General features: G+C 32.3%; 5 protein-coding genes across 9 annotated transcripts; 2 read left to right on the top strand and 3 right to left on the bottom strand.

Moving 5' to 3' along the window:
* Nucleotides 1–1,510: 1,510 nt before the first annotated feature.
* Nucleotides 1,511–2,199, bottom strand: LOC101261182 (large ribosomal subunit protein uL24z). Its single transcript, XM_004231874.5, has one exon. It carries the CDS (start codon nt 2,092–2,094, stop codon nt 1,654–1,656), a length of 441 nt encoding a protein of 146 aa, XP_004231922.1. The 5' UTR covers nt 2,095–2,199; the 3' UTR covers nt 1,511–1,653.
* Nucleotides 2,200–6,358: 4,159 nt separating this feature from the next.
* Nucleotides 6,359–9,748, top strand: LOC101261475 (BTB/POZ domain-containing protein At3g49900). Of its 5 annotated transcripts, none has more exons than XM_069294056.1 (6): nt 6,373–6,550; nt 6,645–6,697; nt 6,947–7,143; nt 7,300–7,369; nt 8,190–8,711; nt 8,877–9,748. In XM_069294056.1, exons 3-6 carry the CDS (start codon nt 6,998–7,000, stop codon nt 9,633–9,635), a joined length of 1,497 nt encoding a protein of 498 aa, XP_069150157.1. In that variant the 5' UTR covers nt 6,373–6,550; nt 6,645–6,697; nt 6,947–6,997; the 3' UTR covers nt 9,636–9,748. The 5 variants fall into 5 exon arrangements, with proteins under 5 accessions (XP_010316018.1, XP_019068090.1, XP_069150157.1 ...); XM_010317715.4 differs by having other exon boundaries at nt 6,383–6,550; nt 6,640–6,697; XM_004231875.5 differs by having other exon boundaries at nt 6,396–6,558; nt 6,640–6,697.
* A 7,085-nt stretch (nt 9,749–16,833) lies between these two features.
* Nucleotides 16,834–20,773, top strand: LOC101262973 (adenylyl-sulfate kinase 3). Its single transcript, XM_004231880.5, has 7 exons — nt 16,834–17,316; nt 17,928–18,068; nt 19,364–19,513; nt 19,596–19,714; nt 19,812–19,896; nt 20,183–20,229; nt 20,491–20,773. The coding sequence occupies exons 1-7, from the start codon at nt 17,031–17,033 to the stop codon at nt 20,587–20,589; spliced, it is 927 nt and encodes a 308-aa protein (XP_004231928.1). The 5' UTR covers nt 16,834–17,030; the 3' UTR covers nt 20,590–20,773.
* Nucleotides 20,774–20,997: 224 nt separating this feature from the next.
* LOC138342201 (uncharacterized) lies at nt 20,998–21,576 on the bottom strand. Its single transcript, XM_069294426.1, has one exon. The coding sequence runs from the start codon at nt 21,574–21,576 to the stop codon at nt 20,998–21,000; it is 579 nt and encodes a 192-aa protein (XP_069150527.1).
* Nucleotides 21,577–22,024: 448 nt separating this feature from the next.
* Nucleotides 22,025–24,444, bottom strand: LOC101263263 (uncharacterized). Its single transcript, XM_004231881.5, has 4 exons — nt 24,061–24,444; nt 23,614–23,764; nt 22,610–22,680; nt 22,025–22,488 (listed from the first exon to the last, which is right to left on the bottom strand). The coding sequence occupies exons 1-4, from the start codon at nt 24,295–24,297 to the stop codon at nt 22,264–22,266; spliced, it is 684 nt and encodes a 227-aa protein (XP_004231929.1). The 5' UTR covers nt 24,298–24,444; the 3' UTR covers nt 22,025–22,263.
* Between the last annotated feature and the right edge of the window lie 1,056 nt (nt 24,445–25,500).

Below are 25,500 nucleotides of genomic sequence, written 5' to 3'. Positions count from 1 at the left end.
CGTCTTTTTAGACCAATTCTCCACGCCTCAACATTATACTGAGCTTGCTTCTTCATGATTTTTTTTTTAGAAAAATTACTGTGTTTTTGGTTAGTCATTCGAGATGAGTTTTTACCATTGGCTTTCTTGAAAAACTTTTGCACTTGCAAAACTCCTCTTCCAAGGTTAATAAATGTTCAAAAATATATTCGGAGTATCAGTACCATTTTGACAATCAACGTCAAAGCCGTCTTTTTTTCATGTTTCAACCAAGTTTATGAGCAAACGCCTACTAGATTCCTTCTATGCTAATTAAAAATATATATGCTTATTAGATGCTCTTGATCTATACAGAGTAAATTTCCCCAAAAGCAATAGCTTTCAGGCCTTTCGACATCTCCAGCAAATAAAAACTGTAGTTCCACAGCTCAGAACAAACTAGTGTTTGCTGACAACTACCAATATCGTTGAGGCGCATTTGAAGTAGATGAAACGCTCAAGTTTGTTTTCATTTCATTTACCCAGTAACATCGCATACTGCTACTGGAGGGATCATAATTTGCGGAGGGTGATATATAGGGATTCACCTATATGCAGGGAGGGGAGTGTGTTGATTCTTCACTGAGATTCATAGGAACCAAGAGCATTCAAAATGATATGAATCTAAAGGACAAGAAAATTGAAATATAAATGAAGAAATAGAACGAGATACAACAAAACAAAAAGACTATTACCAGTTGCACACAGGAAAACAAGCTTGAAGTCGCAAGTTTTTATCTCACCTATAAATTAGACTTGTGGAATTGTAATTTAAGTTGAACACTTCAAACTAACCAAAGAGAAGATATGCTGATTCTTATTTCAATTTGACTTGTGGAAGTGTGTGCTAGAAGTGACCAAATCAAGATGCTGATCATGCAATTTCAGGCAACCAGAAAGGAAAGGAGTACTATCCTTGCAAGTTCCAATTACAGAAAGCAATATATAAAGAGAAGATTTAAAAGACTGGTCTCTCTCGAGCTCTAAAATAATTACTTAATAGTTAACCAATAGGAGGAAGCAAGTGGCATTAACCTGCACCTATATGTTTAAAATTTTGTATTCACCTTTTATCAATCAATCACTACTACTATGAGTTGTATAAGGCAATGCATCAATCTAAGTAGAGGATAGGAAAATATTAAAGATGACTGAGGTCTCTAATCCGGTAGATACTGGTTAAAAGCAGCAAATGTAGCAAGATCAAACATTCATCAATTAAACTCTTCCTAAAACAGAGGGTTGGGTTCCAAACTTAGCAATCCCTAGTATACAAAATAACCAAAAAATCACAAGAACTTGAATCAATCACATTCCCTGAAAAGTCAGTAATGCATGCAGGAAGGGTATAGCTATATTAATATAGTTAACAACTTCTAACACACTTCAAACGAGTTCAATACTCAAATTTACGGGTACTCTGAACTCCTACATCCAAAATTTTTTTTGCACAAATAACAGGGAAATAGACTTTAACGAGAATCACAACTGATTATACCCAAAATTGCATACTATTAAAATACTGAAACAAAATTCAGAGTCTCAGAAAAATACTCTTTAGCTATTCCAACAAGCTTCAAAGTAGCAAAAGCAATAAGATATAACAAAACAGAAACAAAATAGATAGAAGAAGAACTAATCAATTGCCTGCATGATTTCCTCGGTGGTGAACTTAGTACCCTTATCCTTATCGGCAGCAGCACGACCCTTAGCCTTACGGTCAAGAAGAGACCTACGGTCCTTGTCGAGCCTGAGCTTGGAGATAACAACCTTGGATGGGTGAATACCAACGTTAACAGTGGATCCATTAACCTTCTCTCTGGTAATGCGCTCAATGTGGATCACCCACTTCTTACGGTAGACTTGGACAACTTTTCCTTCACGACCCTTGTAGGTTCCACGAACCACCTGAACCTCGTCGTCTTTCCTTACTGGCATGGACCTAACGCTGTACTTGGCTCGCAACTCTGAGGACAAAGGGGCGCTCATCAACACCCGGCGAAGGCTGGAAGGCGCCGTGAAATGTGCCTTCCTGCTCTTGCGGCGGGAGGAGGATACTCTTGGATTGTACTTCATCTTCGACGATTTCTCTCCCAACGCTCCCTCTCTGCAAATGTGGCCGGTAGAGATGACTGAGAGTAGGGTTTTTGAGATCTTATATGACAGATGGACGTATAGGAAATTCTAGGGTATCAGCCGGTAATTTGGGCCTACATTAACTCTTCGGCCCAACTGTAATATATGGGACTTGAAGCGGTGTGGTCTACTCTGGGCTCATGTCCAAATGTTTAATTTTGGGCCTTGCAAAGTCAAAACTTTAGTTAAAAAGGAAACTTACTTAAATATACTATAAAAAAAAATATATATTTATCATTTATAGTAATAATATTTTTTTTCACTTAATCATTTTTAATTCATTTATAATATAATTTTAATATATATTACAAAGATAAATTTATTATTCAAATATAATATAAATTTTAATGATAAATACAATGTGATAATTTTTTACCAAACAAACATAATATATTTCAAAAACAATTATAATTCAAATATATTGCATACATAATTCAATTTTAATACATATTACAGATTTATCACAATATTGTTATAAATGATAATAAACAAAAAGTATCATTAAAAACAATAATTAATTTTAAAAATGTAAATTCATGTAATTTTTCCTAGTTAAAATAGTCCCATGCTTGGCCTTATAGCACTTCAAACAAAATCGTCTCAAATCAAACACGACTTTTTGAGGACAAATTACATGAATATCTTATTTTTTTAATGTATTTGATTATCCAAGCTATATATTATGTAGCCATATATTATGTAGCTAAGCTATATATAATGTATTCGAGTTAGTTTTTAATATATCTGAGTTACATATTAATCTATCTGAGCTACTTATAATGTATACAAGCTAGTAGTTAATTTATTCGAAACAATATTTAACGTATCTGAGCTACATATTAATGTATCTGAGATTTAATTATTGTATCCGATTTTTTAATTTTCAAGGGATTAATGTAATTGAAAATGTATCAGGGATAGATTGTAATTTCATATTAAAACTATGAAATTTATGTAAATTACACAATTTTAAATGGACAAATTTTATATATAACAAATATAAAATTCTTAATTTTAGGTTATAGCAAACTTTTCAAAATTGCGTTCCGTAGCAAAATTTGAGTTTGCTACGGGTGTCTTTTTCTGTATAATCTTAGACGCCATTTATACATTTTAAATGTTTTTTTAAAAAAAGGTGATATAATCTGCTAGATAAATAAAGAAAAAGATCTCAGAATTCATGCAAACTCTGTTTCAGTTTGATCCTTCTTTGTCTCCTTCAACCGAAATAGTTCCATTGTAGTCAGTTCAAAAATCAATCAAGTTATTGAAGGTATTAATTAAACAAGCAAGATAAATTTGATTTCAGAGACAGAAATAGGAGGTAATTTCATGATGAAAACATATTCTGATTTTATTTTTATTTTTATCGACAATTGTGTTCAAATCAGATTTTCTTTTTCACTTTCATCAATTCAGTTGAATGTATATTGAGATGTGCATATTTTGTCCCTAATAGATTTGAATAGTCAATTTTGAAATCTAGAAAAAATTATGATAAATTTGTTTATTATTTTGAATTTCTGATCTGAGATTCGCTGACTTCACAATATTTTTGTGTTTGGAACTGTATATGTGATATGTGATTGGTTGATTTCATGTATGAAACTATTATGTTTTGGTTTTATATAATACATTTTCGTCTAGTTTTTTTCAAATATTCATAGTATATATAAGTATATGAAACTGATGTATGTTTATACGAATTATATACATATATTATTTAGTTGTTTTGGGGTGAATTATATAAGTGTATGAAAATGTTGTATGTTTATTTGAATCTGTTAATTATATACATATACCCACTTAGTGTTTTTTTAGTGAATTGTACAAGTATATGAAACTGTTGAATGTTTATACGAATAATATACATATACCTATTTAGTGTTTTTAGGTGAATTGCATAAGTGTATGAAATTGTTGAATGTTTATTCGAATTTGTTAGTTATATACACATACCTATTTAGTATTTTCTGGTGAATTGTTTAATTTTATGGAACTATTGTATGTTCATACGAATTTGTCAATTATATACATATACATATTTAATGTTTTTGGTGAATTGTATAAAGCTTTAATTTTGTGTATATAAAGACTTTTGATATAATTTGAAAATGTGTATAAGTTAAAGCTGGAGTTACTAGAATTTGTATAAATATATATTGTGTTTTTTCTTGAAATTCTTAAGCTTAGAATTGTATATGTATATAATTAAATTTTTTATGCAAAACTTCTGAAAATGGTTTCATTGGCTATTTTGGTTATGCATTCTAGTAGATGAGACAACGACAACTGTTACGTCGATTATATAATTAAGGTTTTTAGCGGTATCTGAAATTTTTGAAATACTTTTCAAAACCGCAAAGACGTGCTAGAGAAGTTTGAAATTTGAAATTGAATTTGTGAAGAGTATTAAGGAGAAACTGAAAGAAATGAGAAGAGATTGTATACTATAAAGGAAGAGAGAAAATATACAATTTTATTTTTGGGGAATTATTTATACAATTCAGTGGCCCTAAAATAGCAAATTGATCGATATTTTGCTTATTAAAGGAAAAAATTGAAAGGGGATTACTACATTTAGTTTCCTTTATTATTTTGTCATTTTCTACAATCATCCCATTTTAAAACTTCGACTAAATAGTGCCACAAACGAGGAAACTTTTCTTTTTAAAAAAAGGTGACATCGACTATATATTGAATGGCAACCAAGAACAACTAATGTTTGGGCACTAATTGAGATAATTACTTAACTAGACTAACTTTGAGGGTTCCAAAATACTAGTATTAAATATAGTGAGAGTTTTTGAAATTCATCTTCTACCAGTGATACAATAGTTTTTAAAATTTGTGATGTATCAATGATACATTGATTTGTTATGTATCAGTGATGACAATTCAATTTGTATATGTTATTATATCACCAAAACAAAGAGAATTTTAGAAATTATTGCTACTTTTTATAATTAGCTATCAAACTATCACTATTTCTTTTTTAAAAAATCCATACTAATTTGTCTAGTATTTTTTTCTCAATAATTTGTGTGGAAATAAATGTAAAAGAACTCTCTTTGGGTGGGCAGATTCAGTACTATAAACTTTATGATATATTTTGCTCGAATTATTTCAATATTACTAAAATAATTCAGACAAGATAACCTTTTTTTAAAGATGGAAATTTAATAGCCTATTTTACTAAAAAATGTAACTCTGTGTCGTTTTTTTAATAATATTAATTACATTAATTTTTTATGACCATATCAACATATTTACATAACCATTCAATCTCATGCCTTTGATCAATTATAATTTGTGACGGCAAAAACAATTGGTTACTATTCTTTTCTCTCTGACGTCGCGTTCAAGTTTTTGAACTTCTTTTAACTTCAGTCACGTCCCTTAAAATGTTTAAACTTTTTTTTATTAGTATAATTTTTAACAATCCTTCTTTTGTGCAGCCAAAAATAATTTACATGAAATCTTAAATTGAAATATGGTAAATGAGCGGGTTGAGCTAAAATTAGGTGGATGGAGAAGAAGTGAGTTAATAAACTATCAAATTGTTGATTCGTTCAAAAGTTACTTGAGTTGAAATGGGCTAAAATATGAATCAAAATCTACCTTCCTCAAAACTTACTTAAGTTATAATTGTTTTATTTATTTTTTTTATAATCTTTTACTATATAATAAAATAATTATTTTTCTTTATATACATCAAATTAAAAAATGGTCATTTTAAAAATATTTTGACCATAATCAATTTGATCATATCAACCCAAAATTGATGGGCTAAGCTAATAAATAATCGAGTGAATAATCAATCCAAACTTGAATGAATTGAACTAGTTATGATTTCATGAGCTAATTTAGTGACCTCTAATTATATATTTGACTGTGGTCTAAATATTGATCATTAATATTTCTTATTGTTATATCTAATTAAATCCCTACTTAATACAATTTTAAAAGTTTCTTTGACCATCAAAACAAGGAGAATATATACCAACAAAAAGTTAGTCATTGCTCTATTTATATTTTCTTTAATTTGGTGAATGCATCACTCATAACGCTATCACAGGTTGTCAACAAAACGTAACAACCATGAATAATAATTTATTTAATGCAAATACAAACATAAACAATTATGATAATAATTCCATAAAACATTGCAATAATTACTCAATTACCCCCCTCCCCTTTGAATGAGTCTCTTATTTTAGTTCAATTTGGCACAACTACATGCACCGATCCTGAAAGCGATAGCTTCCACCCCTGCTTCAATAGCATTTGCCATTCTCATTTCATAGACAAGCTTACAACTTTTTTTTTTCTGTACTTGCTAATTCAGATTCAGGTCGTATATATATGTCATACTCTTCGTTGGCGTTGCCATTTGGTAAACAGGTTTAGTACATCTCTTTTAAACAAAATTAATCATCGTCATATTCTATTTTTAGTAAAATAGCCGTCGTCTTTTCCGTTCAGTGTAGCTTTCCAGCAGTTTGGACTACTCAGGTTCTGTACAGTTTGATGGTCTTATAAGGTAAGTGGAGATTTATAAAAGAAAGCAAATCAGATTGCAAAAACCACCATTTAATAGTGCTCACAAAAGGAAGCAAGTAATTTTGAATTTCCAAACTCAAAAGGAAAAAAAAAGAATCATTTATTACCTTACCTGCAAATAATTAATGCCCCTCAACTACATTATTACCAGCGGAGGAATAATTCTCTATTTCCTTGGTTTCTCCACTAGTAACTCAGCCTCCTAAAATCATAAACGTAACGTTTTCAGCGGAAGCAGTAGCAATACTGGGCTGTAAGGTGAAAATTGAAGGGGTTGGCCATGGAAACCATCAGAAATTGGGCAGATTTAGGGATTGTGGATACGATTTATGAAGACGATGCCGAAGATTCCTCTACTACTTCTCTTTCGATCTCTCCAAGAATCTCCCCATCTCCTTCACCTCCTCGCTCTAAGATCGTCTCCTGGTAAGAATTTAATTACTTATTCGTATTAGTATCGTTTATGTTGTATCAGGTGATCTGTCTTTTTTAAAATTATAGCTATACGATTAGTACTAATGTGAATTTACTTTCAATAAATATTGTTTACGCTTGATTTTTTATCTGCATTTGTTATGTAAGGTCGCAAGTCACTGGAAATGAGACTGATGTAGTCATACATGTTGAGAGCTCACGTTTTCGCTTACACAAGGTACTTTCATGCTCCAATCATATTCCTTTTTTTTTACCCATGGGTAAATTGATTCAGAAGGAACTTATTCTTTTTTTTTCTTCGACAATTTTTTTCTTTAAAATTATTGACTTGTTGGTGTGTTGTTGCTACATCTCCATCAATCTGAACAGGACTAAAGTTGACTGAATAATTTTCTTATTTGTTCATATCTTAACATAATCTTTAGTTAAATCGTTTCAACACAATGTCTATACATAAATATGAAAACTACTTCAAAAAACAAAACAAGAATTAACATATGATAAGATGATCAAGTTGAAACAGTATACTCCAAAAAAAACGACAGCAGGACACTATTTTTTTTTTTTTTTAATTTAAAGGACAGTAGGACACTATAAATTATATAAAAGAAAAAATTTCTAATTAGTGTACATATTTCCAGAAACCTCTTTCTTGTTTCATTTTTAGAATAATTGATTGTAAACTTTTACTATTGTCCTACAGAAACAAGTGTTTCATTATCAAAAATAAAATAAAATTCTCCCTTAAAAAGTTAAAAAGACAAAATAGTTTTGAGTTTTATTTTGGACGACTCAATTTTCACCATTATCAGCCCTTTTTTTTTCTTTTGTTTTGATAAGGTTTGAATATTTCAAGATATAAGATGGAGATATTATATTTTGCATTTCTTATAATTCAATTGACACTACATAATTGAAGATCATAAAATTGTTTTACAATTATGCACTTGATAGCTGTGCCTACAACTGAAGTGTACATTTCGCAATTAATGCAAAAACTGGGGGCATTTACTGAGTATTTACTAAATTTACCTTAGGATCCGTTGGCAGCAAGGAGTGGATTTCTGAAAAGAAAGCTGAAGGGTCTGTCTGAATTAACCCTCTCTCCGCCGTTAAAGATAACGGCCGAAACATTCTCTTTGATCGCAGAGTTTTGTTATGACTCGCACATCGTCGTTACGCCGTTTAACGTCGCTGCACTAAATACGGCGGCGGAATTGCTAGAGATGACGGAGGCTAATAACATTGCTGGTGGCGAAAACTTGGCTCAGAAAACGGAAGCATATTTCCGCGGTGTAATTGCCGTTAATCGTGAATATGCATCGATCGTGCTGCGTTCTTGTGTTTCTCTGCTCCCGGAGTGTGAAACAACATCGTCACTGTTGAGTAGATGTGTTGAAGCATTAAGTTTGGTAGACAATGGTGACAGCATTATGAAGTGCCTCAGCGAAGTTAAAGAGTTGCTGCCAGTGGAATTTCAGTTAATCGTGAAGTCCATGAATCGGTGGTTGAGCGGAAGCCATGATCAGCTCTATAGAGTTGTTGACCTTTATCTTAAGGTAAGATACTCCCGATCCCCAATTCACAAAATTCGAATTATGTCACACAAATTAGGATGGGAGAGTATAAATTTTTTTAACCTAGTTCATATAGTTTCCTACTATGAAGGATGCACTTCATTGGTTTTGTCCTTTAATTTGTTAGTTACTCTGTTCTTTCAACAGGAATACAAAGGGAAGATAACAGATGAAGAAAAAGTCATAATGTGCAATTACATCGATTGTAGCATCCTTTCGCCACAACTTCTCATGCATGCGGTCCAAAACGCCAGAATGCCATTAAGGTTTGTGGTCCAAGCCATGTTCATTGAGCAATTGAGCACCCGCCGCTCTATCCTCACGACCACTGCTGCTGACAACCACAATCATCACATTGATGTTCTCCACAGCAAAAACGATGTTAGTTTGGGTGCAATTCTCGAACGAGACGCAGCACTTCGTCAAGTTTCACAGCTTAAGGCAGCTATGAACGCCACAAGCTCGCGAATCCAGAGTTTAGAGCAAGAGTTGAGTGGCATGAAAAAGCTTCTTAACGAATCAGATCAAAACGCGAAGAATGATTTGTCGCATAACTCCGCTCGCTCTGCTAGTTTTCGATTGAGTTCTGAGAATAAGATCGATAGAGGGCAAATTGGATCAGTTTCATCCGCAAGCTTTCGGATACTTACAGCTAGAGATAGAGCGGTAATGGGTTCGTCTAATTCATCAGAAGTATCTTACGAGGAAAATACAAAAGTGGAAAAGATTAATTTTAGTCGAAGGTTTATGAATGGATTGAAGAACGCATTCCGAGTGCCAAAGAAGAAAACAGAGACAAAGGTGGAAAATGTAAAAGAGGCCGAAAATGGTAAACAACAACATGGAGAAGTTGTGGTGATAGAGAAGGATGTGCCTTTTCGCAGGCAGCCTCGTTCTCTAGATTAAAAAAAATGAAGTACTTTGTTTGCACAATCTTTTTAGATTCATGTGTTACTTCAGCTTTTGTTGAATTTCTCTTCTCTTATTATTAGTTTATGACAAGATAACGTTTCTCAAAATTGATCTGGGGACTCATATAGGATTTAAATTGTGTTATATTCCAAATTGTTCTCTCAACTTTGTCCGCACAACTTATTATTCATAGTTTGTTTGGTTGAATTTTTGAAAGGTTCAAAAGTGATTTCCTTTAAACAAGATATTGCTTAGGTTGTAGAGTACAAGTGTTTGCTGAAGCTTTTAAGATGTATTTTTTTATTATATTGATGGGTAACAAATGTAATTTATAGCATTTCTCGTATAAATTTTTTAAGAAAACCTTCTGTCATACTTTTGAGACATTGGTGCTCCGGTTGTCCAAAAACTAGAGCATATATGTCCTTTATACTAACAAACACATACACGTGTCATAATTTTATTTATCGATCCGATATTGATTGATGGATAAGATTGTGTCACGTATTTCTATTTAGTCTTCCGCTAAAATGAAAAACATATATGCAGTAGTTTTTAGATGGCAGGGGCATCAACGTTCCAAAAGATGATGGAGGGTATCTACATAACATTTATAATAGTTTGGAGATATATTTATCATTTTTCTCATTTTCGAATATCTAATTTTTTTTATTTAAAACATCAAATTAATATAATTTAATCTAACTTTAAAAAAAGCATAACATGACATATAAAAATGAATGGAAAAAAAATATAAAACTTTGTTTTAACAGTGGCATATGCAAACTAAATTCTCATTTATTACTACGCTCACAAGTCACATGTGAGTTGTGACTAACTTAAAGAGGCAGAAATAGTCAGATGAGGAAAAGAAATAGAATGATATGTTCAACAAATCGCATTGGATCAATGAAGCTTACGTGGATGGGACAGCAGGCCTTCATATATATTATAATCAAACACTAATTAATTTGAACCTGCACAATGTGCAACAAGAAGATGATTGAGTGACAATGGATGAGCTGAAGAAGAACTGGAATTTAAAAGAGAAGTACACAAAAGATTGTAATCATATGTTCTTATTCAATAATATATATTAAATGATACACTTGAATGATTAATGTTTATATACTCTCTTAATTGTCTATTAACTCGATTATGGTTGGTAACTAATTAACTATAGACTCTAAATTTGACATATACCACCATGTCAAGTTAGAGTCTACTGTGCACAATTTTAGATAATGTTATTTAAACTTTGCGTCTATGACTATTCGATTATTATTGAAATATTATTTTTTGTGAAATTATTTAACAAAAGTAGTTGATCTAATGTGATTGAGACTTGTGCTGTTGAATTTTTCATATTCATGTTGATCATTGTTACAGGATATCAAACAAGATGGGTGCACGATAACAAAATGAATGCATCTTAAATATAAATTTGATCCGTTTATCTTTTACATTCTTGATATGAATCATTAAAGAAATTTAAAAAACTACAGGTCCAAACTATATTATACTTAGTTTTAAAATTTACTATACACATTTTATTTAATTATATAAACTTTTTACAGTGCTAAAGTTTTATGAATTTTCAATGTGACACAACTAAAAATTTTGAAAGATTAAAGAAAAAAAATAAAAGCAAAATTAGTTGAAATGCAAAAAATGTTATCGATAACTACTTAGAAAGGTGTTACTCAAAAACACAAGATATATAATAAAGATCCAAAATAATATCATCACTTAGAGAGATGCATCCAATCATCATCATATTATTATATGATACTTTGAACGTGAATTCATATATCTATATTTAAATATTTTTAATAATATAACACTACTATATATAACCTTAGAGAGGGAAGCATGATTCAAGTAAACCCACGACACACCCTCTAGATACGCCCTTGATCATTGTATTGGTCTTGTTAGAGTACTTGCTAAAGGACAAAGAACATGGTTTTAGATTATATGTTAAATGAATTGTATGGAGAGTTATAAATATATTTAAGTCAAAGTAAAACAAGTTATGATTATTAAGTATTATATTATAATAGATCAAAATCGAAATTAAATGTTTCAAACCATATTAAACTAATTTGATATGATAACATATAGTACTTTAGATATCGAATACCGAAGTTATGATATCAAAATTTTTAAGTACCATACCCACCCCTAGTTTATAGGGTCTTTATGTAAAGCAACTCCAAATTAATTAGTGATTCAAAATGAAATATGCAAGTTTTTTGAAAAAAAAAAAGGAAAGGTTCTCGAGTAAATAGTTCAAAACTACCATTTGTGGTGCTTGGTGTTTTTTTTATTTCACATTTTACAGGAATTTGATGATTTTGAATTTGGGTCTCAAATGAATTACTCAATCACTATCTGATATTAAGTTTAAACTTGAAATACAAAGAAGCAAGGTGAAATATACATGCAAAAATTATTAATAATATGTTGAAAAGATGTTTATTAGAGAGATTTTATTTTGAAAATTTGAGATTTTGAATTGTTTAAACATGAATTTACTAGGAAAAAAATAATATAATTTTGTATGTGAAAGTCCTAAAAAAAAAGGAATGTTAAAAGTTTTTTTTAAAAAAAATAGTTTGTTCATCATGTATTATTCATATCGCAAAAGAGTACATCGGTAATGAGAGATGGAGGGTTAGTATCTCACTCCATCAAACCAGACATAGAAACAAATGCTCTAACAAGACAATGAGCAACCTAATTCGCTGATTTCTTAACAGCCGACAAATAAAGAAAAGGTAACTCTTAGATAAGAGTTTTACAATAAAAAACTAAAGAATCAAAGTAAGAGTAATTCACCATGTTTTCTTCTAGAGCTTGCTTCACAAGTAGATTATCAGTTTCCACAACCAACTTCGTTTTATTGAACCATTCCTTTAGTCAACTAAGAGCCTCACGCACCCCTATGATCTCGGCCAACAATGGGCTAGCCACACGACCAACAAATAAAATTTTCCCCGCAATAAAATTTTTGTAGCAGCAACAACTGTCATCTTGGCTCCCGAATTAGCTCTCCTCCATTCCTCCAGCTCCTTCTTTGCATGGTACAAAGTGGCAGCGGGCACACTTTGTTTATTATTCCAATATAAATTATTTCTGGCTTCTCATAAGCTCCACAAAATCATGACTGCTTCCTCCATTTTTATTTTTGCATTGCTCTTTCTTTGCTCTTCAAACCATGCCACAAAATCTCCTAGTACATCCTGTCAACCAAACTTTGATTGAATCCAACATTGTTTTGCAAATTGACAATCTACCAAGCAATGTTTCACAGTTTCTGATGCTTGCAAACATCGAGGGAAAATTGGACTAGCTACACATTTTTTCTTAGAAAGGCTCTCACATGTAGCTAAAATATTTCTCAAAGCTCTCCAGATAAAGTTAAGCACCTTAGGCGGCAATGATATACTCCAAATGAATTTCCAAAGTTGTTGGTCCTACGAGCTGGGTACTATGTGTTGATTATAAAGGAGACGATACCCACTTTTCACAGAGTATAATCCTTTATTGTTCAATTTCCACATCCAAGTGTCTCTTCGAGGCCTAATATTCAACGGAATTTATCTAACAGCCTCCATATCAACTTCATTAAAGAGAGCACGTAACAATGAGATTCGAACCTTGGTACAACAACACAAAAGAGTCTTAAGTACCCACCTAAAAACCATTGGGCCAACTAAATCATGTATTCATTGGGTGCTCTATGTTAATTTTATATAAATACTTATCAATTTCTACATAGATATATACATATTCCGTAACGAAGTTAATGGGTGCTCGAGCATCCAGCGGACACCATGTGGGTCCGCCCCTGGACATGAAGGATATTTACGATTACTTTTTTCACACTTTCATTTGTATTAGGACTGAAGAAAATATTAGATTTTTGAAAATTAACCTGTTGACCAGAGGCCGCCTGATAAATTTTCAAACATAGCTTGATAGTTTCTGCCTCCTCCTTTGCTGCTTTAAAAAAAAATATAAAGCATCATCCGTAAAAAATAGGTGTGAAATAGATGGTGCTTTATTGCAAATTATGACACCAACAACGCTGATAAACCCTTCACAACTATCAAAAATAGATAAGGTGATATGGGATCACCTTGCCTCAAGCCTCTCCTTGGAGAAATATTTTCGAATTGTTTGCCATCATGACTAAATTTATAAGTAACTGTTGTTACCATCTGCATAACTTTATTCACCCACTCCAAATAAAATCCCATCTTTATCATCATTGCTCGCAAGAAGTCCCATTCAACGCGATCATAAGCTTTACTCATGTCTGTTATGAGTGCTGCATAACCCTCTTTGCCTTGTGTTTTCCTCTTTAGATAATGCATAGCTTCAAAGAAAATCATTGCATTATCTGTAATGTATTTTCTTGGAATGAATGCACTTTGGGCCTCAGAGATTATTAGATTCATACATCGTTTCATTCTGTTCGCAAGGACTTTACAAGTGATTCTATCAACAACATTGCATAGGGAGACAGACTGTAAATCTGAAACAAATTCAGGTTGTTTCTTTTTTGGGATTAACATAATATTAGTATTGTTACTTCCTGGCGCATGTGAATTGCATGCTAAAAACAACATGTTTGATCTCTTCAATTGTAACAGGGCGTTTCAAATTCTCATTAATTTCATCAGAAACATTCCTATCAACAATGTCAATAATGACACTAGAACCCTGTTGTGTCTTGAACAAATTGTTAGTAATAATTTACAATAAGGTCACCAGTCCATTCTTCCAATCAACCCAACTTCTTGACTCATCTTTCAATTGTGATATTGTATTCTTTTTCGTAAGGTAGCCATAAGATGAAAATAACGAGTATTTCGATCACCTCTTTGCAGTCAAAATTGTTTTGCTCTCTGTTTCCAATAATTTTCTGTTTGCTTCAATAAGATTTCATAAGAATCTTTGGCACTATTATAGAGAGCAATATGAGTCGGATCTCTACTACCTCTAAGTTTCTAAGTTTCTTCATCTGTGTTTTGCAATGCCTCATCTTAAGTTAAAATTATTGCTTTATGTTGCGACCCCAGGTCTGTAAAAAGCTCCCACAATGTTGTGATATTCTTTCTTCTACCCTCATTTTTTTATTTTTTTTTAAATAGAGTCCCCTAAACTCAATCTAAATAGAATTTAAAATATTTAAAGATTAAATTTTCTCCTTTTATGGACAGCTTAGATTTTCATCAAGCGGAGATGTCCAACTTAAATGATCGTGTAACATGGCTTTTGATAAGAGTTTAAAATTTTATTGCTTAAATATTTACTTTGATGATTGTATATATATTTTTGATATGATAAAAATATTTATTTGATGATAAAAATTGTTCAAAAAGTTTCAAAATCTATCAAGTTTTACAACCAAATAAATTTTAAAATTTAATTCAATATATATTATTGGTTAAAATTTGGCATATGAATAGAGGTGGAGTGGGATCTTCCTTATTCATTTCAGTCATGAATATGACAAAATATAATGACTAGGATTCACTTCATAACGATTCCCTTCTTTTTGTTCTTTTACGGGACGGATAAGGTCGTGCGAGAACGACCAAAAAATAAACTATACTATTATTAAAATGATGTATATATATTCTAATTATCAAATAAATGACGTATATTTAGCTTTTTTTTTTGTAAAAAAGAAATTTATATTAATACTAATTTTTTAATTTAAAATATGTCATATGATTTTTATAAATTATCTCACTCTTTTTTACGTCTCTAGATTCGACTCAAATAAAAAAAATTATTTTATTTACATCGTCATAGAATTGATCCCATCGTATTTAGGAAGAATTGATATGTTTTGATCGATTCGGGTTTGGTTGAGTAAAAAAGTGAATAACATAATTTTGTAAGCCACATGACATTTTTAAAAATAAGAAAAACCAGTTTTAAGAATTTTTAAAAATTCTATATATTAACAAAAAGGGTAAATTATACTATTTAGTAAATGAGGTTAGAACAATAATAAGTATATACAATTGTAATTGGTATAGAAATAGGTATAATAATAGTATTAGCAATATGAATAGCATATAGTGTCCTACTTAGAAAATGATTATATAGTAGTGTTAGAAAATGTGTTAATTGTAGTGTCTATAAATAAGGTTTTAGGTAGATACAACAATTCAATAATATTTTTTTCTATTTCTCACGTGGTATCTGAGCATGCAGAAGTTTTGAAATCGAATTTTACTGCCTCGCAAAATTAAAAAGAATTTTCAAATATTTGTCCATGAAAAAAATTAAACTCACATATGAAAGAAGCGTGACAAAAATATTATTAAATAATAATAATAATAAATATAATATATATGTATATAAATAAAGGGTGTTTTAAAAATATTATTAAATAATAAAATGTATTTTCGCTTAAATTTTTAGTCTACCACCTTTGCTATTTCCCAGTTTTAATGCCAAAATTAACTCCTACTACTCATAAATCACAAATTCATAATAGTCAAGATTAGACTAATAAAGAATCTTTTTCTATTTATTTCTCCCTTTACTAATTATCTGAAGTTGATTGGTCCTGCCAAAGTTTTCCAAATTAATCTGCTTCTGCATTTAATTCTAAACGGTTACTGTTAAGTTCCAATTTTTACAATAATTTGACTCACACGTTAAAATTATGAAGCTTTGGTTTTGCAAATTTTAGCATAGTGAAAGTTCGATAAAAGATATTTAAAAGATTTAAGCGTAAAAAAAAATATCTTTGATAAAAATTTTAATGATTTTTTAAGTTATATAATATATAATAAAGGTAGAGTCACATTTTTTATATATTATTTTATCAAGCACTCACAAAAATTTAAAATAATAAATTAATTTAATCAATTTTTAATACAAATCCAAAATCACATTCAGAGGGGTATATTTGCCCCTTTGGCCTTTCAATCATGCAACTTCCATTTTTAATTGAATTTACTTTTTATCTACCAAATAAATAATGTTATAATTATCACACTATAATCTCTTCTTTCTTTTTTTAATATTAACTTTGAATAAAGAAATACTAAACAGATTTATTATGTAAGGTTAACAGATAATAACAAAGTAAATTAAATAAAATATACTTCCTCTAAAAATAAAAATGTCTTAAAAAACCATTTCCCCCCTCAATGAGTCCAAGATGCTTATATATTTAAGAGAGAAATCTATTGCGTCCGTTTCCTCTCTCGTGAATGTTGTGATCACAATATCCCACCAAAGCTCAGCCTCGTTCCTAATTTCATTCGTCCTCCCTAGCTTCGGAGTAGTACATTTTTTCCCTTCAATATACAATCAATCGATCAGGATTCAAGATTGTTCCAGTTCAGATGCTTGATGATGACTGTCGTCGGAAACAATGCCTTGATTTGTCGTCCTCAGTTGGCATCTTGCTGTGCGTCGATGAAGTTAGGGATTTTGAAGCTACAGGCGTGTAATTGCAAAGCTAAATCACTGGGCTTCAACATTACCGGTACCGAGGTGAAAACCACCTTCTTAGCGCCGGTAAGGAAAACGGAGACTTCTAGAATCGTTCATATCAACGGAAAATCCGCAAGTTCTCATCAGCCAGGATACAATTCAAACGATGAAATCAGTGCAAACGATTTTTCTGGCTTTCCTGGTATTTATATTCTATCGTCTTTTAAAATTTTACATGATATACATATTTTCATCCGTTTTCTTGAGGCACATTATGTTTGTAACCGCTAATCTATTATGGAATGTGCGTGATGTTACTTTTTTGGACTCAAAAGTACATATATTTTAACAATGTATATTTGACTATGATCATGAAAAAGTAGTTGGTGCAATTAGCAATCACGCCACTTTAAAATCTTGAATCTCTCTTTGCACGGAAGCACTGTAAAATTCTGATTTCTGACTCATATGCTGTTTCCTCTTGTATCCTGTGGAAGTATTAGAATGAAAAAGTAGTTGGTGCAATTAGCAATCACACCAGCCGACTTTAAAATCTTGAATCTCTCTTTGTATGGAAGGCTGTCAAATTCTGATTTTTGGCTCATATTGCTATTTCCTGTTGTATCCTGTGGAAGCATTAGAAGTTCTTTACCTCTGATTTTATCTGGATTGTTTGGACATATCTTTTCTTGCTTATGTGCAATAGCCGGACGGTACTCTTTACTTCTGGCTTATTATTTTCAGTGGAGGTATTAAATGTAATTTGCGTGTTAAAAAAGTTATAGTTATTGATGTGGTGAATAATCTAACTAGGTAAAAGTATATCCCTGACTTCTACAAACGGGAATTCAACAAACATTGTTTGGCACAAATGCTCTGTAGAGAAAAGTGACAGACAGGAGTTGCTTCAGCAAAGGGGCTGTGTTATATGGATAACTGGTCTCAGTGGTTCAGGTTTGTTTCACATCCCATAAGCTCATATCTGTTATCAAATTTTCTACACCTTTCCATCACTTTATATTCTTGCAGATACTTTTTACCATTTGATGTAGATGTACTGTATGCTTCTGTATTTTCTTGGTTTGGTTTTGTTTTCTGTACATGCGTATGATACTTCAGAACAGTGCACAAGTCTGAAATGTTATAATCTTCCATTCTGTTACCAACAAATGCATTTGAAGTTTCTCCATAAGCTATTTTTTCAACATACTGTGGGTTTAAATGCAAATTCAAGATTTAAACCAAAAATGTCGCAACCTAACATTTGATTGATTTTGAAGTACTAGTTAGATAGTGTCCTATTTAGTTCTTTTTTTCCTTTTCAGCCTTAGTCAATGGATTCATCTGAAACTATCAGAATTCAAAGATGCTTTTGTAGATCATAAGATTAGGCTTACTCATAAATGGATTTAGTTAGATAGTGTTTTTTTTCCTATTTAGTTCTTTTTTTCCTTTTCGGCCTTGATCAATGGATTCATCTAATACTAGCAGAATTCCATGATGCTTTTGTAGATCATAAGATTAGGCTCTCATAAAAAGAAAGATTAGGCTGTCTTTCGTTTCTGCATCACATTCAGTGTATTTGTAATGATCCCTTCATTTGTAGTAGCATGTTGATATTTGATTATGATTTTTTAGTTACTAGATGGTTAATTGTGGAACTCATGCCAACTTTATTCCTTCTTGAAAATCTGTGATCAGCATTCAGCTATAGTATACTCCTGCAGTTTTATGTTCTCCGCTTCATGCTTAGTTGATTACACTGGAACATCAAGAAATAGCAGAATCATATAAGTATAAAATTTTGGATATTTATCCTACCAGAAGTTTGCTTGATGAATACCGATTTTTCTTGAGTTGCCATTCATCAGTAGACAAGGGAAGAGTTGTAGCTAAAATAATGGAAAACAGTAATTCAAACGTGTCAGCATTCAAATGGTTCACGCGATTGCAATTTCAACCTGGTCTCTTTCAACTGCCTAGTTGAATTCAAAAATTATTTGTAAACAAGCTACTAGTTATTATGAGTGTAGATATGATTAGAAGCACATGGAATGATTGTAGCAAAACATCTTGATACAGGACAAGTTATTTGTTCTCTTGACGTTGCTTAAATCCCCCCCCCCCCCCCCCCCCCCCCCGCAAAAAAAAAGGAGAAGAAGGAGGCATCAAGCAATACTTTTATCCTTATTGCTTATATTGCCTGGCATTTCTTTTTTTTCATTTTTAAATATTAAAAATGTTTACAGGGAAGAGCACTGTGGCATGTGCTCTAGGTCGCTGTTTACATGCTAGAGGAAAACTCAGTTACATCCTTGATGGTGATAATGTTCGCCATGGTCTAAATCGTGACCTCAGTTTTGCAGCTGAAGATCGGACAGAAAATATAAGGCGGATCGGTTGGTTGCTACCTTCTCCATGTTTCAAAGCCATCATATTGTTCCTTCTGGGATCTAGTAATTGTAAATGGTTATTTTACAGGGGAAGTGGCTAAGCTTTTTGTGGATGCTGGAGTTATTTGCATTGCCAGTTTAATATCTCCCTACAGAGAGGAGCGAGATGCTTGCCGTGCTTCACTACCTGAAGGGGATTTCATTGAGGTTTGTACAAATAATGGTACTCAATGAATTAGCTTCTCAAGTGACACCTTGCTTGTTAGGCATATCTAACGAGCTGTTTAAGTTGGCTAACTTTTAGGTATTCATGGATGTTCCTCTACATGTATGTGAGACAAGGGACTCTAAGGGATTGTATAAGCTAGCTCGAGCAGGAAAGATAAAAGGTTTTATCTATTATCTCGGCATCTCTTCCTTTTGTGACTAGGAAGTATATTCATGTAGTTGTATACTTGTATACACTCTTGCACTAATGATTTAGATTAATTTTGAGAAAGAAAGAGAATTGAATTTGATTCTCTCTTAGCTATTAAGTTACTTGGTACTTAAACTTTTGTGTCCCTGCTGCTGTAGGCAGGAGATCCCATCTCCTCTGCTGATTTCATTTTTGTCATTTGGTTGATCTTGGCTCTTGAAGGTGATTTTATAATGTGGGATTTTGGCAATTTGCAGGTTTTACTGGTATTGATGATCCTTATGAGCCACCACTTAAAGCAGAGGTAAGACAAGTTTCTCTTCTTGCTTAAACTAATTTGACATGCTTATTGATTTGAGGATAGAGTGGTCACTCATATATTCAGTAATTGTCAGTATTCAGATAATCAACATTTCCCTAACTTTAGGGGCTATTACTAAAATTTTGAAACTGAAGATAAGTAATTTCAATCGTTCTGTTTTTGCCATTGAGACTCAACTTTCTTTGAATGTGCATTATGGCTTTTTTCTCTAAGCCCTAATTATATCTGGTCTTTGTTGTGCAGATAGTGTTGCGTCAGAACCAAGGGCTATGTGATTCTCCTAATGACTTTGCTGATGTAGTGATCTCATACTTGGACAGAAATGGATACCTGAAAGCTTAACTGTTTAGGACCTTATGTTGAAGCGAGATTCAGAGAGATGTTAAGGAAACTGCATGTTTCCCCTGTGTATAAGTGGAAAACGATGTATATAAATTTAGTTTGTAAACTGAAGGCTAGCTTTGCTATTATACAACGCTTATGATCATATCACAGAAAGAAGCATTGCATTCATGTGCTACACTGAGATATTGTCTTCTAAACATGCTTCTAGAAACCCCGAACAGACCTAAATCCCTAATCTTGTTCAAGTGAAGCTAATAACGATGTTTAGTTTCTAGAAGCAAGAACCGTAATTGAGGTTTGGTTTTCAAATCATACGTGGGCTCTTGCTAGTTTATTGATATGGTTTCTTCATCGTCAACGAGAACAAATAGACAAAAGAATAGCAGGAAAATGAATAAACAAAAATCAGAGCTTAATTTTGGATTTGCATACAGAAGATGCATTCTGGAATTTGGTGAAAACTGAAATGTCACAGGTGCTAACTGTTCTGGCTTTGAGCTTCAAGATTTTCCATACAGTGACCTTCCCATGTAAAGCGGTTGATGAAGTAAAATTCAAGCAACCAGATAATAAATCTCCTAAGAAATTAGGATTCTTAGAGAAACCATCTGAATCAATTAGCACAGTTGTGTTCAAATCATGATCTGCTCTAGCTGGAATGGTGTCTGCTTCAATTAGTGCTTCTGCTGCTGGATCTCCGCGGTAAGTCACATAAGCTCTGCTATTGTCATACTTGAAGCTACCATAATTCCTGTTATGGATAGTGAGGATTAGGCCAATTGTTATGTTGAGATGAAATGCTGGAAATGGCTCTAATCTTACTGTCTCTAATGCGACAGACTGAGTTGTGACTTTTGGACTTTTTGGCTTAAGGATAGTGAAATATAGAGTAATGGCAACGATAAGAAGAATAATTAGCAGAATTGCGGTGATGCCACAGCCTATTTTGAGGGCTTTCCTTGTCCTTGGGTTGCAGCATCCCATGGTGCAGTTTCTGCTGAGAAGAATAAAGGGAGATTTAGACGGTATTTACACCACAAGTGGTGATGATTACTCATTGAAGGATCAGCACTGTGGAGATTATTCCTAGGTGGCTTTGTATTAACCGATTATTAGACGGTTCAATTCCTTATTTTCAAGTTTTCTGAGATTTTTTGGCAGCTTCTCATTTGTCACTTTGATGGTGATGATAACAATAGAAGAAGAGTTGTTTACTTAAGGTTGTACAAGTTTACAAGTATTTTAAGCTTCTTGTTTGTATCTACTACTACATTGAGGGCTTGTCAGGTCTGCACAGCTACTTCTTTCAAAAAAAATAAAAACATGAACCAAAGAATCACCGGCGCCTTCACTAACAACACCGGTCGATCCTCGGTTGCAAATGAACGCAGAAATGCTTTGCCTTGACGCCAATTGCTAGTGGCCGTACTAATAACCAAAATTTTGAACTTAATATAGAAATGTCAAAGGAATTTAATCAGAAGGAAATTCTTCTTCCTTTCTTTTGGCAATACAGTAACAGTGTCGATGTCTTTTTCTGGAACTGACAAGGACAGCAGCTCAGGTGGCCTAACATAAAATACAGGCTGAAATGAGCCATAGAAACTATAAAGAGTAAAAGAAATGAAAGATTGAGTGCTGAATAATGGAAGCATAGTCCATCTACAGGTGTTAACGTCGTTGAAGTCTTGACTGCATATCTCTGGCCACAGCAGGGAGCCATCTCTCCCCCCTAATTTTTTTTAATGCTGCAACTCTTTCTTCCTCTCTTTTAGCAGCTGCTTTAGCTGCTGCTTCTCTTGCTTCTAGTCTGGCCAATGATTTCTGGCAAGCATTTTTAGATGCAGCTAAAATATCCATCCCATCAACAGCAATGGACTTGATTTGGTTTTTGAACTGTGGCAACAATAATGGACTGAGTGAGAAGGTGAAATAACAAAACAGCGAGGTGGAAAGAGAGTTCAAAATAAAAGATTTCACCAACTATGAATCAAAACGAGAAGTAGAAAAGACAAACCTCTTTTGAGTTCTCCTCAAATTCCTTCCCAGGACGAATTCTTGGTTTCTTTCTGGGTTTTTGGAGTTCATCTAGCAACAAAGCAGGGAGACAAATGTTTTAGTTTTAGGCTCTAGTCTTACTACTGACATCTAAAGTGTGCACCCTCTCAACAATATGTAGCTATAGTTGCTCTGATAGCAATGTGTTCAGACTTCAGGCCGCGAAGGAGGCAAAGTAGTAAAACCCATCTCATTCACCCAGTTCTCCCTCCTGTAAGTCATTGGGCAATGAATCCATTCCGCGGTGTATTTGTCTAGGAACAGTTAGTACACGATACCCATCCTTTCCCTGCCCCCTTAATCAAAATAAATTAGAAAAAAGAGACGTTTTTATGTCCTTTGTCTATTCAATATGCCTAATATTTTTGTGAACTTACTCCATAAGTTCTATATGAATTTTCATCATTCCTTTCAATCACATCCTTGACTTTCTCCATCTAAGTAGTGACCATCAGAACAAATTAATTCCAAATCATATTAGTCTAGTAAGTAAAGTAAAACGCACTAAACAAACCCCCCACCGCCAAAATTTCTGTAGTTTGGTCGCTTGACTCCTCAAAATTTAAGGGTAGTCATTCAGTAGATTATTCCTTTAGTTAGTTTCTGTTAAGTGTTGACATCTCTACTAAAGCGATAAAGAGTAGGTGAAACAAAAATTTCAAATCTAAACGATAGCCTGGAAATTTAGGATGAAGGAACGCAAGTTGCTGTTAGAATTTAGAAATTGGCCTGCCTCTTCCTTCCAGCATGGGTAAAGGACATGGCTTTTCCATTATGCATCTAATAAACTTTTATCCCATAAGAGAAAGCATGTTAACACAGTATCAAGCTTACGCTTCTATTAATCAAGGTTGGTCAATGTAGTAAAAGTGGGGATTTAAGAATGTTAAGCAAACAAACAACAAACAAATTTAAGCAGACATAACAATCATTAAATTACTTGCTTTAGATTATTTTTTTTACCTGTGTGATCAAACAGAATCCCAGGTGGAGCACGCCTAAACAACCGGACTCCACCTCCATTCATTGAGGGTGTTTCTTCCTGTGAAGCATCATCAACGCGTCTCACTATGTCTAAAGTCTTGTCTAAAATGTCTTCCAAAGTCTTCAGGCCCTGTTAGTGTCCATTCATGAATTTATTCATCAAGTAATGACCGCAATGGCAAAAACATGATAGACCAAAATGTTGTTGAAGGCCTTTAGGGAAAATTACTACAGTTCCAATTGTCCTGTTATTAGTGCTAGCATGATAAGGCATACTATAATTAGGGTATGAGAATAGAGATAGACTCCGTAGAATCAAATCTATTAAAATGAAGGGATTTCTAGAGTATTACGATAACATCATTGGAATACTCAGTTAACAAAAGTTGCAAGGTGTAATACACAGGTAAGCAAATGAGAAAGTACCTTTATTTGATAATGTTTGAGCTTCTGGGGTTGGATAGTATCTATTTCATCTTCTTGGAATGGATGGGCAATAGATTCTCCGTTAGTAGCAGTAGTTGATGAATGAATTTTGGCGGTAGTTTTGCCAAATGTAGTTGTAGCAGCAACAGAATCTATGGCGGCTCTCCAATCAGCATCTCCATCCTCTTCACTGCTGCTGCTACTGCTACTCGTGCTTCTACACCGGTCACCACCCATCGTCGCTGATTTCTGAGTAATTCTTCAGGGGTTTCCGGCGGCGACAATGTTGGCCCAAACAGTTTGAGTTACGACGAAGTAGTACTGGGTCTCAAGCCTGTAACTCATTGGGCTGAACTTAGAGCCCGTTTGGATAGTTTTTAAGTCAAAAAAATAAATTAAATTTAAATGATTTTTAAATTAAAATTTGGTTAAGTTAATTTTTTGTCTTATTTGAAGTAATTTTATATTTTTCAAACACTTTAAAATGACAAAAGCTGACTTAAAATAGGTTTGACTAACTGTTAAGCCAATTCAAACACTTTCTTAATCTTGTCAAACATTTTAAACTTATTTTAAGTTATTTTATATACTGTCAAACACTTTCAGAAGTAAGAATGGACTTGAAAATATGTTTGATCGACTTTTACATCAATTCAAACGTATTCTCAGTAACTACAACATAGGGGCACAAATGATGGGGATTTTCGGAAATAAATAATGAAATTAGTGATCACGGAGATAATAATGACTTCGTTTCATTAATAAAATATTTATAGTCAATTATCTAAAACATATTTTAAGCCAATTTTTTTTTTCAAAAAAAATATTTTAAATCACAAAAAATTTTTAAAAACTTTTAAAACTTCGCATTAAATCAAACTACGACTTTTTGAGACAAAAAAAATATGATATAGTTGTTCCTTTTTTCTTTCCCTTTGACTTTTTGAGATATTTCATAAATAGATCTTGTTTAGAGTAAGTTTGAGGCATAAAATATTTTGATCAGAGAGTAAGTTTACAATTGAAATTTTTAAATGGATTCCTCATTTTTTTTCATTGGAGGAAGAAAATGCGGTATATCACCATTTCTTTTCCATTTTTTCATGGACAAAGAAAAGACAATATGTAGCAGTCAGTTTTTTTATTTTTATTTTATATATATATATATATATATATATATATATATATATATATATATAATTTTTTGCTATAAAAATAGCTTGTTGAATATATTTATAATTTAATCACTAATTAATTGAAATGAACACTTCTATTAATTATAATAATTATGAGTTTTGATAAATTTAACAAATTGAGTACTAATTTTGAAATATTTAACTTTTCATATGTTTTGTTAAATTTGTACTTATACTTTATATCAAAAGATTATTTAGTTTAAAAATTAAATCTGAGCTCCATTTCACATAATGTGTTTTTTCT

Source organism: Solanum lycopersicum, chromosome 2 (genome assembly GCF_036512215.1).
Source record: "Solanum lycopersicum chromosome 2, SLM_r2.1".
Lineage (NCBI taxonomy): Eukaryota > Viridiplantae > Streptophyta > Magnoliopsida > Solanales > Solanaceae > Solanum > Solanum lycopersicum.
Note: the sequence above shows the minus strand (reverse complement) of the source record. Positions and strands in the feature narration are given on the sequence as shown.